General features: G+C 53.9%; 4 protein-coding genes across 4 annotated transcripts; 2 read left to right on the top strand and 2 right to left on the bottom strand.

Moving 5' to 3' along the window:
* Positions 1-1,998: 1,998 nt before the first annotated feature.
* BBK36DRAFT_1156997 (hypothetical protein) lies at positions 1,999-2,587 on the top strand (the record flags this gene model as incomplete). Its single annotated transcript, XM_024893976.1, has 2 exons — positions 1,999-2,472; positions 2,555-2,587. The coding sequence occupies 2 exons, from the start codon at positions 1,999-2,001 to the stop codon at positions 2,585-2,587; spliced, it is 507 nt and encodes a 168-aa protein (XP_024752068.1).
* Positions 2,588-3,588: 1,001 nt separating this feature from the next.
* BBK36DRAFT_1138845 (hypothetical protein) lies at positions 3,589-5,609 on the bottom strand (the record flags this gene model as incomplete). Its single annotated transcript, XM_024893269.1, has 3 exons — positions 3,589-5,223; positions 5,323-5,479; positions 5,554-5,609. 3 exons carry the CDS (start codon positions 5,607-5,609, stop codon positions 3,589-3,591), a joined length of 1,848 nt encoding a protein of 615 aa, XP_024752067.1.
* Positions 5,610-6,742: 1,133 nt separating this feature from the next.
* BBK36DRAFT_1138844 (hypothetical protein) lies at positions 6,743-7,935 on the top strand (the record flags this gene model as incomplete). The annotated part of the gene is made up of 5 exons (XM_024893268.1): positions 6,743-6,958; positions 7,112-7,230; positions 7,329-7,333; positions 7,371-7,403; positions 7,772-7,935. The coding sequence occupies 5 exons, from the start codon at positions 6,743-6,745 to the stop codon at positions 7,933-7,935; spliced, it is 537 nt and encodes a 178-aa protein (XP_024752066.1).
* Positions 7,936-10,435: 2,500 nt separating this feature from the next.
* BBK36DRAFT_1191773 (hypothetical protein) lies at positions 10,436-14,648 on the bottom strand (the record flags this gene model as incomplete). The annotated part of the gene is made up of 4 exons (XM_024896735.1): positions 10,436-10,544; positions 11,077-11,310; positions 11,372-11,428; positions 11,650-14,648. 4 exons carry the CDS (start codon positions 14,646-14,648, stop codon positions 10,436-10,438), a joined length of 3,399 nt encoding a protein of 1,132 aa, XP_024752065.1.
* Positions 14,649-16,186: the final 1,538 nt, after the last annotated feature.

Here is a 16,186-nt window from a genome sequence, read left to right as displayed (position 1 = left end):
TGTTGCCGGTGGCAGCGGGGGGAGGCAGGGCGGTGGGCAGTCTAGCATGTTCACTGGAGTCTGGGGCTGCGGGAGGCGCTGCGTATCGGTACTTCGGTTGGCTGGCGAGTACTCGGGCTTCCACGTTCCCCGTGATTCATGATCCCATCCGCAAGCAGCTGCACAGACGTCTCCTCTCGCTGCCCGCGTATCTCGCAGTTTATGAACCAAACATGTTGGTCTTATGGAGCGTCTGGAGAGAACTTGATCTTCCAATTGATCCGGAAGAATATTACAGCTCATTAATTATTTTCTCTCAAGTATAGAAAACAGCATCTGCTGTCCCTGTTCACGCTCGGTATTTCGTCCTGCTTGGCGCTTCTAGTGCTTCGTCACCCCACTAAACTACCCCAAGCCGCACTGCCAAATCAGCGTCCAGGCATTGTAAACTGGCGTCTGTTCGGACAAGATATACCCGAAGGTCCTGCTGCCATTGGATGAGGGAAGTTGGGATGGAAAGGGAGGACATGGTAGTTATTAAAGGTTTGCAGTTGAATATACCTTACGTGGCAATAATAACCATAAAGGTTTTGAGCAAGTATCAACTTCTCAAACGCTCAAGTCTGGTCTGGCTGGCAATGGTCATTGTTCCAGAGAATCTGGGTTGGTCGTTGATGCCAGTGCCAAGGCTCATCGTGGCCCATCACGGTCTTGGATTCCACCAGACGCTACACACAACTTCCCAGCATGGCCAAACCACGCCATGGACATGGTTCATTCGCGCCAACAGCATTTACCAAGCACCTCCTTGTTATTTGACAGGCCGATCAAATTTCGTACCTTGATCAAACCATCATTAATTCATGGGCATGGCAAGTCATCCCCCGTGGCACCCAAACTAGAACAAGCCACCAGCCAGCCGGAGTTCCATCCACATGCTTTCACATGTCAGGCCAGAAAGTCCAATCCATCAGCCCAGCTGACCATGGCAACCCTCCGAACCCTGACATCACCACGCCATTCTCCTCTACTGCCTATTACCCAGACTGCACATATTGTACAAAACCTACTCGATTCATCAGAAAAGGAAGAAACAGACTACAAAGCCGTAATACCCCACACTCAATAAATCCCCAAATCCGGGGCGCCGCACTGGCGCAAGTCAGATGACGGTAACGGCTCTTTTCTTTGCCGGGGCAACTGCGTCGGCGAGGCGATTTACTCCAACATTTCTCCAACAACCGCTATTGGCCAGCGCCGGGTTTTGATGTTGTCCGACATTTCACTTCTCCCCGGTCCCCCTTCTCTTTGAAATCAAGCTCATTTCTTCACGTGAAAGTCCGCCTCCCCCCAAGCTCACAGTCCCGTGATACGCCACCTCGGCAGGTATGTAAGCCTTGTACAAGGCTAGAATCGCTTCAACTCCAGTTGACCGTCTTCTCGAGTGATTGATTCAACATGCCGCGAGAAACGGCGTCCGAGTAGTTGATGCATACACTTGAACCAACTCCTCTGGCCCAAGCTTTTTGGCATGTTCCCACCGATCTCTGATAGCGCGAGCTTCTACTCTCGGACAGTATTTTTCCACCTCTTGCGCCTCAATCAAACTGCTCAGTGCTCCGTAGGTTCGCCTTTCAATTTCAATTTCCAGGTACTTTGTCCAAACCAATGCTCAAATCATGTGACTTTTTCGTTCCTTCCCGTTTCGAGCACTCTCGCCGCTGATTACCTAACTCATCACGCCAACCCCAGTGACGTCGTCGTGCCTGCAACCGCCTTGATAGTTATGATATCAACTTCAGCCCATCCTATCACCAGCTTTGTACGCCCATAACGTTTCCAACCCCGGCCCAACCCACGCCCAACTCATCCCAGAGAACAATGAGGCTTCTCAATCTCTTGCCCTTATCCCTCCTCACAGCCACAACAGCAGCGACTTCCCCCGCCGCCGCCCAAGAACCACTCCACAACAACCACCGCATCCCCCCATACCCACCCCCAGGCCACCTCCCCGTCATCATGTCCCCCTCCAACCAGGCCGAAGAAACCAAAGTCCAGCCCGCCGTCCTCCTCGTCGACATCCTCGGCACCCAGCGCTCCCTCACCACCTTCTTCTCCCTCTCCCGCATGCACCCCGAGACGAGCGACCCCCTCGCCGACCCCAACACCAAGACCACCGTCCTCGCGCCCAGCAACGTCGTCATCGAGGACCTGCCCCAGAAACCGTGGGAGAATACAGACGACTATAAGACGTTTGGGGAGCAGGCGTACGATGGCTCGGGCGGGAAAGATCGCGCGGACGAGAACATGATGAGGTTCGTGCAGGCGCATCTCGTCATTGGGCAGTCGAGCCCCTGGGAGGCCGGCGTCAAGGCCAAGACGGCGGCGGGGAAGGAGGTTTGGTGGGAGGATCGTGGCGAGGAGAAGAGGGTCGTTATGCCGGATGGGGTCGAGGTTGAGCGCGTTGCGAGCCGGGTCGCTAATGGCGAGGTGGTAAGTTGCTGAATCCCTTTCCCCTTATTCCCCCTTTGGGCGCCGGAGGAGAGTGAGAAAGCTGATAAAGTTTTGCTTTTAGTGGATCTTGAAAGGAGTGTTGACGTCTGCGTGATGATTGTGACGGAACCTTTTTGCTCCAACGGTTTCTGTTATCTGTTCTGATGATGTACAATATTTATGGTCTCTTTTTTTTTGCAGCTAGCGATGTTTTAAGTGCCGTCAATGCCGACGGCGGCAGACTCAGTTCAAGGGTTAATACATAGCCAGCCTTGTTGTATTGGCCTTTTGCTTCAGGAACAGGAGTGGCACAGTGATTGTCGTCGTTCAACCTGCCAGTCTGTATCCTGCAACCATATAGTTATGCCTAGTTCCTTCAAGGCTTACCTCTCAATCAAGTAAACAACTTGGAGAGGACATGTGCATAGTCAAGCAGATACGGGTCATCATGCGGTGACATGTAAGAGACCGACTAATTCCTCAACCGGCAAATATATTCAACAGCGTAAAATAGAATGTGATCCGCCGCCTTCAACCGCCATTCTCATGCTCCAAGCTCTTTGGTCCCGCGACATTTTCTAACCAAGAAACGCCCGGAAATATAGCAACTCCTCTAGGTCTCCCTCCAAATACAGGACCCAGTCCTCACAAGCTGGACAACCACGCCTCAGCCTGTATTCGCGTGTCTCGTTTCCCATATCTTGACAAAGCATATTAAAAAATGGCGGATGATATCTTCCAACATGCCACAAACGAAAGAGAAAAAAGGCAAAGTGCGAGACGACAGCATAACAGAATGCCTCGTCTCAGCGCCGTCAAACGAGCAGGATATATACCCCCCCCCCATCTTGCGACGGCCAAACGAAAGGTTGATGTATGAAACTTTCCCACGATAATCCATCTCATGCGCCACGATGACAAACGCGACCAAGTGATCAAAGAAACACGACTCATACACCAAAGAGCCTAAAAATACACTTGAGAAAAGAAGGTGTCAAGAGAAAGGAAGATGACGAAGCATATGGAGAAAGAAAAAAATGGGATGAAGCAAAGTTCAAATGGGGTATCTGAAGAAAATGGACAGCACCGCAATCGATCAACAGCATGTGATACAGCCTATCGCTCCACCTTCAAGCGCTTCGGGTCGCCAGCCGATTCTTGATTCTCGTCCTGGCCAGGCCCCTCAAGATCAGGACTCTTCCTCTTGGCAATTCCTGATGGTTGCGTCGAGCCCTGGTTGCCACTTGCTGCGCCGGAGCCTGCGTTCCCGCTGCTGCTCAACAAATGGCTGTCGTCTCGGAGAAAGCTTGGCCCTGTGCCTACCACGGGCGTGGCGAAGTTAAGGGGGCTGGGAAGCGTATTGTTGTCGCTGCCTCTAAAGTTCCACTCCGGATAGAAACTGCTGGGGCTCGGCAGCAGCTCATTGTTCAAGAACCGAGAGGGAAGCGCAGAAACGGGTGTGTCGCCGTTGACGTTCTGCTGAGGGACCGGCCGGGCAAACGGATTGGGGGGCCCTGTCGCCCCTGCGGACAAGAGTGTCGTAGCAGACGGAGATGGTGGCGGAAGGACCACGCTGTTATGCCGATGTGGCGCGTTGGACGCAGCGTCTGTCGGAATCCGAGGTGAGTTTGAGTCGCCCGTTGCGCTCCCAGCCTCAGAGCCACCGTCGGGAATTTGCACCGTCAGGCGAGGCGGCTTCGGCCTCGTGCCCCCCACAGCCGTGTTGATCTTCAGACTGCCGGTCTGCGACGGCGTATCAGGAAGGGAGGACACGGACGTATTGCGCAGACCAGAACGTTGCTGCAAATGCGGCGAAGGTGCTTCTCCATTTCGAACGGCGGCCCCGTTGTCAGCCGACTGGGACCGGTTGGGATTTGCTGCGGCCGAGGCCCCCGACTCGTTCTTGATAGACTGGGGTTCCGAAGCAAAGGATGCCAAATGCTGGGACAAGATGGATCTGTTTTCCTCGATCGGAGTAAAGATGCTGTGCGATTTACGCTGGGACATCTTCTTGATAGCCGTGTCCGTGTTGATGAGTGGCGCTTTCGGCTTCTCGGGAGCTTCTGCCCTTGGCTCGACCGGCGGCGGAGGCTGCGGGTCCAGGTGACGACGTGCAGGCTGGGGTGAGGTGTGAGGAGGCATGGACTGAGGAGGCAGTAATTGGTGAGGCGGCTGAGGGGAGGGATTCGCTGTGCGCGGGCCGACTGCTAGTGGTTGGGGAGAAGGGTGAGCAGTGAAGGTCGGAGGTGCAGATGGCCTCCGCTCCTCCATGTATGGCTGGGGCGGCGGCTGGTACGGGTAAGGACCAGGCTGGGGCGGCATGAGGCTGGACTGGTTGCTGGCCGCCGGGTTATAGATGGGTGGCGTGGGCATGTAAGTGATGCCCGGGTGAGGCCCGTGGGGTCCATGAGGCCCGACGGGCTGCGGCATCATGCCATGGCCCATGCGGCGCATGTCACCTCTCGAGTTTGGCCGCGATGGGCCGGCGGGTTGCGGCGTGAGGCTTCGCTGCAGGTGAGCATGACCCGGGAAAGGCACGCCGTTGGGTACGGGAGGTGACGCTGAGGCAGTCTGATGGCGAATCTGAGGGAAGGGTTGAGGAGGCTGGCCTTGAAAATGAGCAGGCATCATGTGCGCCTCCATCCCATCCGCCCCACGAGGAGGCGTCCCGTCACCATCCTCGTCGTCGTCGTCGTTGGTTTGGCCGCTGTTGTAGTCGGACGGCCCCTTGTGCTCGTTGGGGCCACCATGCTATGCCATCTTGTCAGCGAATCGCGTCCAGCTAATACCAGCAGACAGTTTGGTAGGTAGCAATGCCGTGCGACCGACCCAGTCGTGGGTGGAACGTACATATTGGTATCTGGTGATAAGCTGTCCCATATCTTTTGAAGAGTACTCGTACAGCTTCTTGTTGTTGCCGAAGATGAAGACGGCGACGTCGACGGAGCACAGGACGGAGAGCTCGTGTGCCTTTTTGAACAGGCCACCCTTTCGCTTGAGAAAGGTCCTAGAAGACGCGGGTGTTAGTCTCAAGGCCGTCATGGTGATGGGTTCCGAGAGCACGGGGCGGAAACAACGTACACGGAGCGGTTGCGGTCATCGGCGATGGCCTTGATCTCAATCTTCCTTCTGCCCATTTTGAGTTATGGCTCGCGGTGCCCAAGAGGTCGCGCTGTGAGCTGATTGGGATGTGTGGCGCGAGAGGCCAACGAGCTGGAGAGTCTGGCTCGCCGAATCCGAGGCCGCGGTCGTGTATGATTGTGCGTGTCGAGCCTCGAGCTGTAAGGGCGAAGCCAAGGACGCTCGTCGAGATAAAGTTCGCGATCGAGAGGGTCAGGGTCAGGGTCAGAGTCGAGGTCGGAGGCGAAGGCCGCAGTCGCAGTCACGGTCGCAATTGCAATCGCAATCAAAACCGAGCCAGCGCGAGGTGGGAGGGAAGTCTTGTGCAATGATTTAAAAAGCACGCGCCGCAGAGAAGTGTTTGTCCGGACCCACAAAGAGGCAGAACGAGGACGGAGACTGGGAGGGCAGCAGCAGTAAGACGGCTGCAATAGGAGTACCGTCGAGAAAACGGCAAGGCGACGGCCAGCGGATTGATGGGCGTCTGCGTTGCCTGGCCGGTGCGTATGTGCGCGCGCGCAAATGTGACAAAGCCGAGGACAAGCACGAGGATGTAGACGAGGGAGAAGGAGGAATAAGAGGATGGCGTTGACAGACGATGACGGAGGAGACACGAGCCCAGACAAAGGCAGGAGGGCGCCGTCTTTGTACAAGCCGTACCACTGGAGGTCCCTTGTATGCACAGGTCCCGAGGGCCGCACAAGGTTCTCGAGGCTCAGGAGCACCAGCAGATCCAACGGCGTTGGCCAGGACCAACAACGATGCTGGTCGGGGGATTGGGGATCTGGATCGGCCTGGTCGCCAGCGGAGCGGACAGCAGCAGTACCGCAGGCAGAGCCGTGCTTGCTTGCTGTCAAGTCGCGATGCGGTGCGATGCGAGGGCGATGCGACGCTGCCGTGCCGTGCGGTGCCTGCAGCAGCTCGTCGCTTGAGCCTGGACGAGATCGGTGATATGCTGGGGGTCGGTTTAAACGTGTTGCAGGACCATGGGGCTGAATCTGGCGTTGGATGGTTCTAATAATAGCCCTCGAGATCGTGTTCAGTCTGAACTGGAACCTGAAGGGTGGGAAGAGGATTTAGTAGGGACGAGACGCTCAGGTCGGGTCCGTGCTAAGCAGGTTCTGCCGGCGCCGCTAGAGCCGAAGCAGCAATGCGAGGGTGGAGGCGGAGGGCCTACAGGGGCTACAGGGGACTGCAGGGGGCTGGACGGGGCCCTACGGCGAGCGCTACAGGCGCAAAGGCGACGAGCTGCTGCCGCCACGAGCCCTATGACTGGCTGCGGCGGCAAGGGCTTAGCACTGGGGCACCGCTAACGGGTCCCGACAGGGAACATGAGGTGAACTCCATGTGCGTGCTCTGCTTGGAGGTGAGGTGACAATTTGGAATGAGCCAGACGGATGTAATGACGCCGTCGTAAAAGATGGAGCTCTCCACGACCAAAGTCCTTTTTCTACTTAGTTCTTTATCTCTTCTGGTACAAACAAGTAACTTAATGAAATATACTCGCTCTGTGACACAGGTTTTGACGTGCCGAGAGCCAGTACAAAGGCGAACCATCGTCATGTGCTTCGCAGAGCAGAGCGGCCACGAACCATTCTGCGGGTATCCACGTGCTACCAAGGTGTCAATCACAGTCATGTAATAGGCTATTATATCTGAAAGGCTCACTTCTGGCAGGAGCTCCCTCTATAGCTGTCAAACATTCATCTATTGGTCATGAATGGAAGATGATACAGCCTTTGTATGTGGACTCGCTCTTTGTATAAACCCGGCTCTAGTCATGAGGCTTCAACGACTGCCTAACTCATCAGGTCAGTCCACTCACATCTTGCCCTTTGTCAACTTGAACAGTTTCCGTCATCGAACCTGCAAGACCTCGCCAAATCCACATTCGGGTGAGATTGCCAAACACCTCGATTCATCTACAACAGCCCCTGCACGCAACATGCTGTCATGCTAAGACGTCTCATGAATCGTGCATCGCGGTTACGGGTTAGCCGCCTGGCAAAGCCTCACACCACAGCGGCTATGGCCTGCCTGGGCAGAGCGTCCGTTGGCTTGACACATTCGGTCGCTGTGAGACATGTCATCGGACGATTCAGATAATACATACGTCGAATCAGCAGTCGAATGATTGCTCTGTTCTTTCACTAACAAAGCTTCCGGGATGCCATGCCAGCTACGTGGACTCTGCATGTGCCCATTCGCACAGAGTACGACGGCAGCGATAGCCGAGCCGCACACAAGTGGCTCGTCACCAAGTGCGAGCTGCCAGCCAAGCTGCCAAGAGACAACACCAAGATGCAGCCCTTGCCCTTCCCGGTCGGTGACAAGGCAAGGTAATGCAAGGCGGAGCAAGGCTAGAAGGCTTAACTAAGGACAAGATACTACTACTCCACGCCCGCATCGCAATGCCGGGAATCGACCGTTCGAAGCACGGATAGCCCAGGCCCCGAAGCCCAAGCTGACCTCATCCTCGTCACCGTCCGTTCATTGGCCGCACACCTCCACGCTCGCGCTTCTCGCCAGAGCCTCGCGCTTAGACGGCGCAATTCTGTAAGCATGCTGCAGAATCGCCATTCTCTTCTGTTCCACCAGGCCGGATAGGGTCTCGATGCTACTGCCACCCAGGGTATCACCACTGGTACTACTCACTTGCCTTGTCGAAGACTGCTGCTTCCCCTACGTGCTTACAGGCAGAGGCCGCGTTGCCATCTGCTTCACCTGCCTGCTTCACCTGCTTCCATTCGTGTACACTGCAAGATACCCTGCCCTGCCCTTGGCTCTTTGTCTTTATTAATACGGAGTATACTCATAATCTGTTCCCGTAGGTCAAGTTCAGCCTGTCCCATCACTCGTCACAAATAAGCGCCAGGGCGCTACATGTACTCCGTCATACCCTTTGGCCGCAATGTGGGAACCAACATCAATCCCAGCATTCACGACCCCATGTCGTCGTCAAAGCCGTCTTGTTCCCCAATGGCACGCCTCAGAAATAGAACAAACTGCAAGCCAGTCGGCATCAAACCATGTCGTGCCTTCACATTGGCTTGCAGAATTGCACAGGAAAGAAACACCACCCCCACGCCATCATCTATCCACCCATCCTCTCCGATCAGATGCATGAAGACAAAAATAAAATAGACTTACTACTTACATCAAGCACCTCATCACTTAGCTAACTCTGCGAGCCACACGGATGAGGGCAGCAATATGTAAGCGTGATGCTGCAGACGTTGCATTGCCGGCCGGGGCTAAACGAACCGGGTTCCTCCACCCTTTGCCTGCTCAGCCTCCTTCTCAGCTCATTCTTGCATCGGCTCCAATACTACTTACTGCAACTGCAGCATCATTACTTCGTCCAAACAGATGATGTTATTGCCAAGCAGCCATATCCGCTATCATCAAGATATCCGTCTCTTCCAAACCCACAGCTTCACATATCCGCGATTCTTCCTTCTACTTCCGTGTATTCGCCTCCATACTAATGCAGATAAGCATCAAGAGAAGGAACAATTCGATAACACACAAGCGCAGAATACAAAGAAAAATCAGAAGGTATCCGTCACTTGTCCATTTTCCCCTGGTTTTACAATTCTCACTCCGCCCGCCTTTCCGCTCAGCCTCCTCCGTCGTTGTCACACACACCCAACTCTCTCTTTTACACCTTTTCTTCAAAAAACATCAGCCTTGCCCTGCCTCGTCTGCCTGTCTCCCGATTGGACCCCACCACCTTCACCTTGTATGCTCTGTCTTCTTCTCTTTTTCTCTCTCTTCTGGGGCGGGCTTACCATGCATGCACCTGCAGGCAGGGGGGCTTTTGTGTGGTTGCGTTTCTAAAAATATCATCCGGACCCCTAATTGGACGCTTTCGATTTCCCTCCCATGTCCTCTGTCGTGCTCCAGCAACAACATCGCCATCGTCATCATTTCGTTGACTTCTTGCATTTTTACTGACCTAGGTACTTACTTACAAAGTGTAAGAAACAGTGCCCTGTAGAACACAGACTTTGTTTTTCATGATCCAGATTTGCGTTAGCTTTCCTACAGCCTAACCACTTCTCCCCGCGGCCTTTGACCTCTGCTCAGCTACATCTCGGATAGCCTATACCATAGACTTGATCTGCACAAAGTCCCAACATATACCCTCTTGGAATTTACAACGGCCTTTTTCTACGCGCCCACGTCTTCAGTCATGCAGGCCGGATTCTGACATGCCTAGCCCCCAAACTGCGGGCTGTTGAGTTCTTCTGCCGCTACATATCACACTCCGCGTACCATGGAAACAAAGGGAAATGAAAAGCCACAAGGCAGTAGACACTCCTCGTCACGTCACAAGGTACAAACAGGACATCGAGCATGGCACACGAGGTCCAATCGTGGACAATCTTTCTTTGTTCAGATGGACAGCTACGTAGCCCCTTCAAAGAAATCCACTTGGCAAGCAAATGCTTCGAACAAGGTCTTTTGTTCGAGATAAAAGCAGCCCCCCTAAACGCCAGCCAAACCCTTCGCGGTTACCACGCTTGGTAAGAGGGAACAGCGGAAAAAAAAAGACAATGATCCTCCAACTCCTAAACCAGATGATCCACCTTCCGTTTGGGCATTATCTTCGTTTCCAACCGTTCTACCTCCTCGTCTCGTTCACACATCCACCTTCCCCGAGGCTGCCATTCCAAGGCTGACAGGAGTCCTAGCGTGTCGTCGAATGGAAAGAAGCTTTAATCGCCCATCCGGGCACACCCCTTGTCGCGTCCGTGTCGGCTATTCGTCACGTAAGGACCGAGGGAAAACAAAGGCTCACCCGATTTTGCGCGCTTCTAGATGTAAACGTCTGAAATGGCTAGCTCGGTGATCCTGCGCCTCCTGCGGGGGCATTGTAGTTACCAAAGCCGCCGTGCTCTGATGCGCCGTTATCCGCCTTCATCGTGCCGTTAAGCAAAGGACATAATCTTGGGTAGGAGAAAAGTTAGCAAACAAAGAACCTTGATTGCGGGGGGAAACCAAAGGAAAGGCATAACAAACGGGAAAGGGATGAGGTGGGACAAAGGATGAAGTGGGAGCATCACAGGTACTGGGGCGCGAAAGAAGTGGCTTAGTGAGGCCTGCCGGCTGCAGCTCTCCACCACGCCCGGTCAGGGAAGCCTTGCGCCCGTTCCCTCTCCTCCCTCTCTTGGCGAGCTCTTTGCTGCAGCTCTCGCTTGAGAGCTTGCAGCTGCTCCCTTTCCTCGCGGAGCACTTGCTCCCTGTCCAGCTCTTCCTGTGTCTTCTTCTGGGCGTCTTCTTTTCGAGACTTTTGACTGCGTCCCGCGCTGGCCTTCCGCTTGGTAAGGCTTGCGCGTTCCAGTCTTCGAGTCTGGATATCAGACTGCTTGAGTTTCTGGGCAAGGACGGTTGTCTTCCGCTTCCTCTTCCTCTTGTTCTTGGAGCCACTGACCCCTTCTTCTGACGGTTTTGCATGATGCCACCAATCAAAAGACGAACGCGGAGGTGGTGAGACTGGGAGGGAACAAGCAGGAGTTACCGTACTTTTTGTTTGTCTTGATGTGTCCAACCTGACCGCAATTGGCACACTTGCGGGTGGTTCCTGTAGGGACCTTATCGGCTCCAGGAGACCCGGCGTCGCCAGCGCTGGCTTTTTGGTGAAGCTCTTTCTGTTGCTCTCGAGCCTGTCGTCGGGCCTTGTTTTTCTCCAGTCGTTCGAGTTCCTTTTTGATCCTGCACGGCAGTGTGAGCAACTCTGATACAAACCCCAAAATGATCAGGCACGACATCTTACCTAAGGTTTGCAAGACGGTCGTGGTCGGCATTGCCCGTAGGCCTTGCGCTGTAGATACTGTAGACATATACACGTAAGCCGGCGCTCTAAACTCCAAGCCAACAACATCTGCCATGGAGCCGGGCGATCCCACTCCGTAGGACGGAGCCCGCCTCTTGTTATAGGTCTTGGCAAGCCTCGACCAACGGTGAAGCGCCTTGACTGAGGTGGGCAGCTGCGTCCACAGAAGGGGTGGCTTCCTAGACAGTGTCTGGAATCGGACAATGGCTTTCACGTACTCTCGCATTTCCAAGTCGGCTTCTGTTCGCCGCTTGATATACTGTGAAATGACGACTGGGTCATGAACAACCTCGATTCTCGTTTGCGTCGTTCCGTCGGGGAGCTCCACCTCTCGAGAGATGCGAATCGCTCGTTTCGGGTGTCGGCTGGACGAAGTAAAACCGCTAATCTGGCTGTTCCCGTCGTCGAATATGGCCGGCGTGGCTGCTGATTGAACGTTGAACCTATCATCTTCGTCTTCCGTCGCTGCGATATCGTTGACATCATGCTCCTTCGTGTCCGAGAGGGTTGCCTTCTGCTTCTCCCAGATTTCACGAATGCCCTCCTCGTACATTGCCTGCTGCTTCTTCACGTTATATGCGTGGCCGCCGTTCGCCCGTTTCTCACGTTCCATCGCATCAGCTGACGTAGCCAAGGGTCCCTGAACTGCTTCTATGTAGCCGCCCTTCATGGAAGTTCTGATGAAACTGAATCCAAGTCCGTGGCCGGTAGGGTCTCCTTCACCATGGAGCTGGAGCATAGCCTTTTGAGCACAAGCGTCGATGAACGCCTTTGTCGTCTTCCAGGGCGCCATTTTGTCCGCAAGTGTTTCTTCCTGCTTCTCGACAACCTTCTTGGGCCCCTTGACGATTTTGCTCCCTTCGCCATCGTCGTCTTCCTCCTCATCGGCGTCGAGTCCCTGTGCGTCATCGTCAATTGTTGCATTACGAGGGTCGTAGCCGGCATCCTCAAGCTCCTTGATACCAAGCTGCATGGCATCAAGCAGGCACACTTCCTCAGGCTTGATCATGGCACGGATAGCGTTCTCATCCGGAAGTATTTCTCCAGGTTTCAGGCGCCACATTCCCTTCTCCTTGCTATCCCTGTCGTACTGGAGAAATTCCTTCAGCTTCTGTCGGTTCTGAGTGTCTGTGGAGTCCGCAATATGCTTAGTGATGTCGGACAACTGACAGTTATCCGTCCGACTGTGCCTGATCATCCTGAACGCCAGCATTTTCATTCGGCTTTTTGACGCATTAGTAACACGCCTACTATGCGGACCAGGGACGTCCACCGATGGAAAGGCCTGGCCGACGACGTGCAGGTGATCAATCTTGTGAAGGTACCATTTCGGGCCGCCAATGCCCGTGGTGCTGCGGACAACGAGGAAGTCTGTGCTTCGGGGCGTATGCTTGAAAACAGGCGCTCTGTACATCTCGTTGTGTAGCGTCGGCACGACTTCACCGGGGTCGACAGTGCCAAAGAGGGAAAACGGCGAGCGGTCTTCAGGAAGCAAAGTACGATACTCACCCAGGTCCAACTTGGCGAGCTGCTCCTCTTCGTTGCTGTTTTCCTTTCGCCGGTAGTAGTTGATGAGTCGGTTGCCCATGGCGAAGTTGTTCAGCACTCTCGGCCTCGGCTCGCAGTATTCGAAGAGCACAGCAGTAGAATTATCGTAGAGGCTCAGATCTTTCGACTTCTGGAAAATCTCATGCGCCTTGCCCTTCATCTGCTTTCGCTTGAAATGTAGGGGCTTGTCGAACCTGATGGTGTGTCCCACCATTTTCTTATAGCGGAACCGGGGACGATGGTACTCATCCGTTGTGCCGCTGAGCTTGACTTTGTAATACGGCCATGAAAGCTTGAGGGCAGGCATGCCGTGCTCCACCGAAATGTTGCCAAGAGTAGCTCTGACTTTGCTCTGATGGTTCTCCTTCAAGAGTTCGTACGCCTCATCGTTGGAGAGGTTGAAGCGCTGTGAGATATCCCGGCCCATATTTCCGTTGGCCATGCGCTTCAACTGCGCCTCCTGCCGCGGTCTCTTGTTATTATTGTAGGACTCCGTTTCCAGCAGAAGATATGGGTCGCTGATTTCCAGGTGAACGCGCTTTGCACCTCGTCGAGTCGCTTCTTCGAAGTTGTCGAATGAGGGCGCGGTGTATCGAGGAATTTCTGGCAGGCCAAGCGGAATCGTCTTGCGCTTCTTCTGGCGAGGCTGGGGTTCGTCGGCGACGTCCATCAGAAACTCGGCATCCCATTCGTCATCTTGCTCAACCTCTTCGATCTGGCGCTTCTGTGACGATGCGGCCTCCTCCGCAGCCAACTGTTGGGCCGCAAAGCTGGCCTCGACGCTCTCGATATGGACACTCCAATCTTCGCAGGCCAGTTCGATATCGCGCAGTGTGAAGCCCATGACGGTTTCCGTATCAGAGTCATGGTCGAGGTCGAACTGTGCAATGTCTTCTTCCTGACCATCGGTTGCAGGACTGCAATGCACCAGACCATTGATTGTTGATTCGTTGGGTTTCGCTTTGGTCGAAGTTGCAGGTCCGGGAATCCGAAAGAGTTTCTCATCGTCGGGAGCCACATCAAGGCTCAGCTTGCTCGTGACTAAATACTTGGGCTTCTTGAGCGGCTTCTTCTCCTTCCAGGTCGCCTTCTTCGGTGGCAAAAGTTCGCTCCATGTCAGAATGTGGCCTTTCTTGTATGCTGGCCAAGTGGCCTTTAGCAAGTCTCCGATCGATTCGGCGGGCGCAGGAATGTCGGGATCCTGGTTAAGGGCGCCATTGACGTGCGGATCTGGGTCGAAATTGATAGAGCCAAAGCTTATGCCTGCGTCGACCGCTTGCGAATCGTCGGCTGCCTCGGCATCGCGAACGAGAGGCGCGGGTGACGTTGGGCCGTTGACGGGGTCGATGGGTGAGGATGGGCCTTCTCCGAACAGATCGTCTGCATCATTACTAGTGTTGCCATCGTCCGTCAGTCCAGGCAGTTCGAGCGATGTACCCGCGCTCGGTTCTTCTTCATCGGGAAGGTCGTCGTCGCTGATGTCCTCAAAATCCTCTGCATCGTCTGCCTTGTTGGTCTGATCGAAGGGGGTGTCGTCAAGCTTAAGTCCTCCGCCGGCGCCGTCCTGGCTCTGCTCCAGAAGTCGCGCGATCTCGCGGTCGTCGGCGGCATCTTGGGCTTCCCAATCCTTGTCGTCGAAAGACGAGAACTCGGTCTCCTCTTCAGCCATGGTCGTAACGCGCTGCCTCCCCTCAAAGCGTCCTCCGAGGGGTGTTTGAGCTTCAGAGGGGCTGTATCATGCTTTTAAAGAGATATAAACGCTGAAAGAGAGCGGCCGCAATTTGAATCGTGAGAGACTGATGCCAGTGAGGGTGTTTCCCTTAGAAGTTCGAGGTGAGCGGCTGGTGAATCGAACGAGAGTTGTGAGAAAGTTGGGAAGGTTCGAGCGATTGTCAGCCAGCGGCAAGAATTGCTGAGTCATCAGCAGCCGCCTCTACCTTATTGTGACCGCGTGCACGTGTTTCGGCCTAAAAGCTGCACTTGACTCATGCAGCTAACTTTTAGACTACTAGTGCCATTCTTCAAATATCGCGGGACTCAGCCAGATGTGAGAATTACAAGGCATACATACAGTCATCAACAATGGAAGTCAGCTCTATTGTCGGTCGCTTTAACGATCATGTGCAGTGGCTTGCATGGATCTGAATCTCCGCTAGAGGTACTTGTATGTGGCCCTGCGAGTGCAGACTATGTCATCAATTTCCTCGAAGGCTGCTCACTTATTGAAGCTTACCTCATCTCGCGATTCTTTCATGACTTGTAAAGCGATATAGCTGTCCATAAATACGGCTTCCCAATTGCTGGCATATGAATGATCAGATGGGCTATGAGGACCACAGACTGCCCGATTCCTTTATATAGGGGAAATTGGTCGCGACGGCTGGTGAAAAGCCGTCGCAGATGAGAGGCTGCTTGCTTGGTGTGAGCAAAGAAAGCATCAACGCCTTGGCGCGTAAATCTCACCGCGAGCCCAAGGAGCCTCACTCCGAATCTCTGAGCCACTTACCTAGAACTTCTAAGGAGGTCCCCATTGATGCCTGGATCAGGATAAGCTGGTCGTTATGACCTTACGTATATATGGACGTCCTCCACCGCGAATAAGGGCTCCAGATTGAGTAGATGCGCAACCTTCATATCAAACGACAAGTCTGCTTGTAATACGGTTTGTTGACTGCCTGAGCTTTGAAACATCGTATTACTGAGTTTTACTTTACATTTCTCGGTTGCTTGAAACCTACTTAGATTTCTTTGCGTATTAGTGACTCGTGCTCTTACTTGTAGGCGCAATTCGTTTAACACGCATCTTATGGCCGTATGTCGTGGGTTGCCAGCAACATTCGCTGGGGTAGCCGTGGAAACCCAACAGAAGGGATGACTATGACGCCCAATGTTTTGGGCTATAATTTGATCTGTAAAGGCACTGGATCTATTCGCTTGACGAATAGATGACGTTCAAGGTAGGACTGAGTGTAATGGATACCTACCTAGGTAACTTGCACTACTAACTACCTAGCTTGTACTTCATAATTGAGATACCTGAAGAGCGCAAACTGGGCGCGAAAGCGAGTCGGAAATGGATTGAATCAAGTCCAAAGTTCAGATCAGATGATATTGACAAGGGCAATCCATCCTCTCTCTCGCTACCTCTGCCCAATAGAAGACTTCTAGAAACCAGGTGTCGATGGATCTTGATCCCGCGAACCCACC

This window comes from Trichoderma citrinoviride (assembly GCF_003025115.1).
Source record: "Trichoderma citrinoviride strain TUCIM 6016 unplaced genomic scaffold BBK36scaffold_3, whole genome shotgun sequence".
NCBI classification, from domain to species: domain Eukaryota; kingdom Fungi; phylum Ascomycota; class Sordariomycetes; order Hypocreales; family Hypocreaceae; genus Trichoderma; species Trichoderma citrinoviride.
This window is presented reverse-complemented; position numbering and strand designations above follow the sequence as displayed.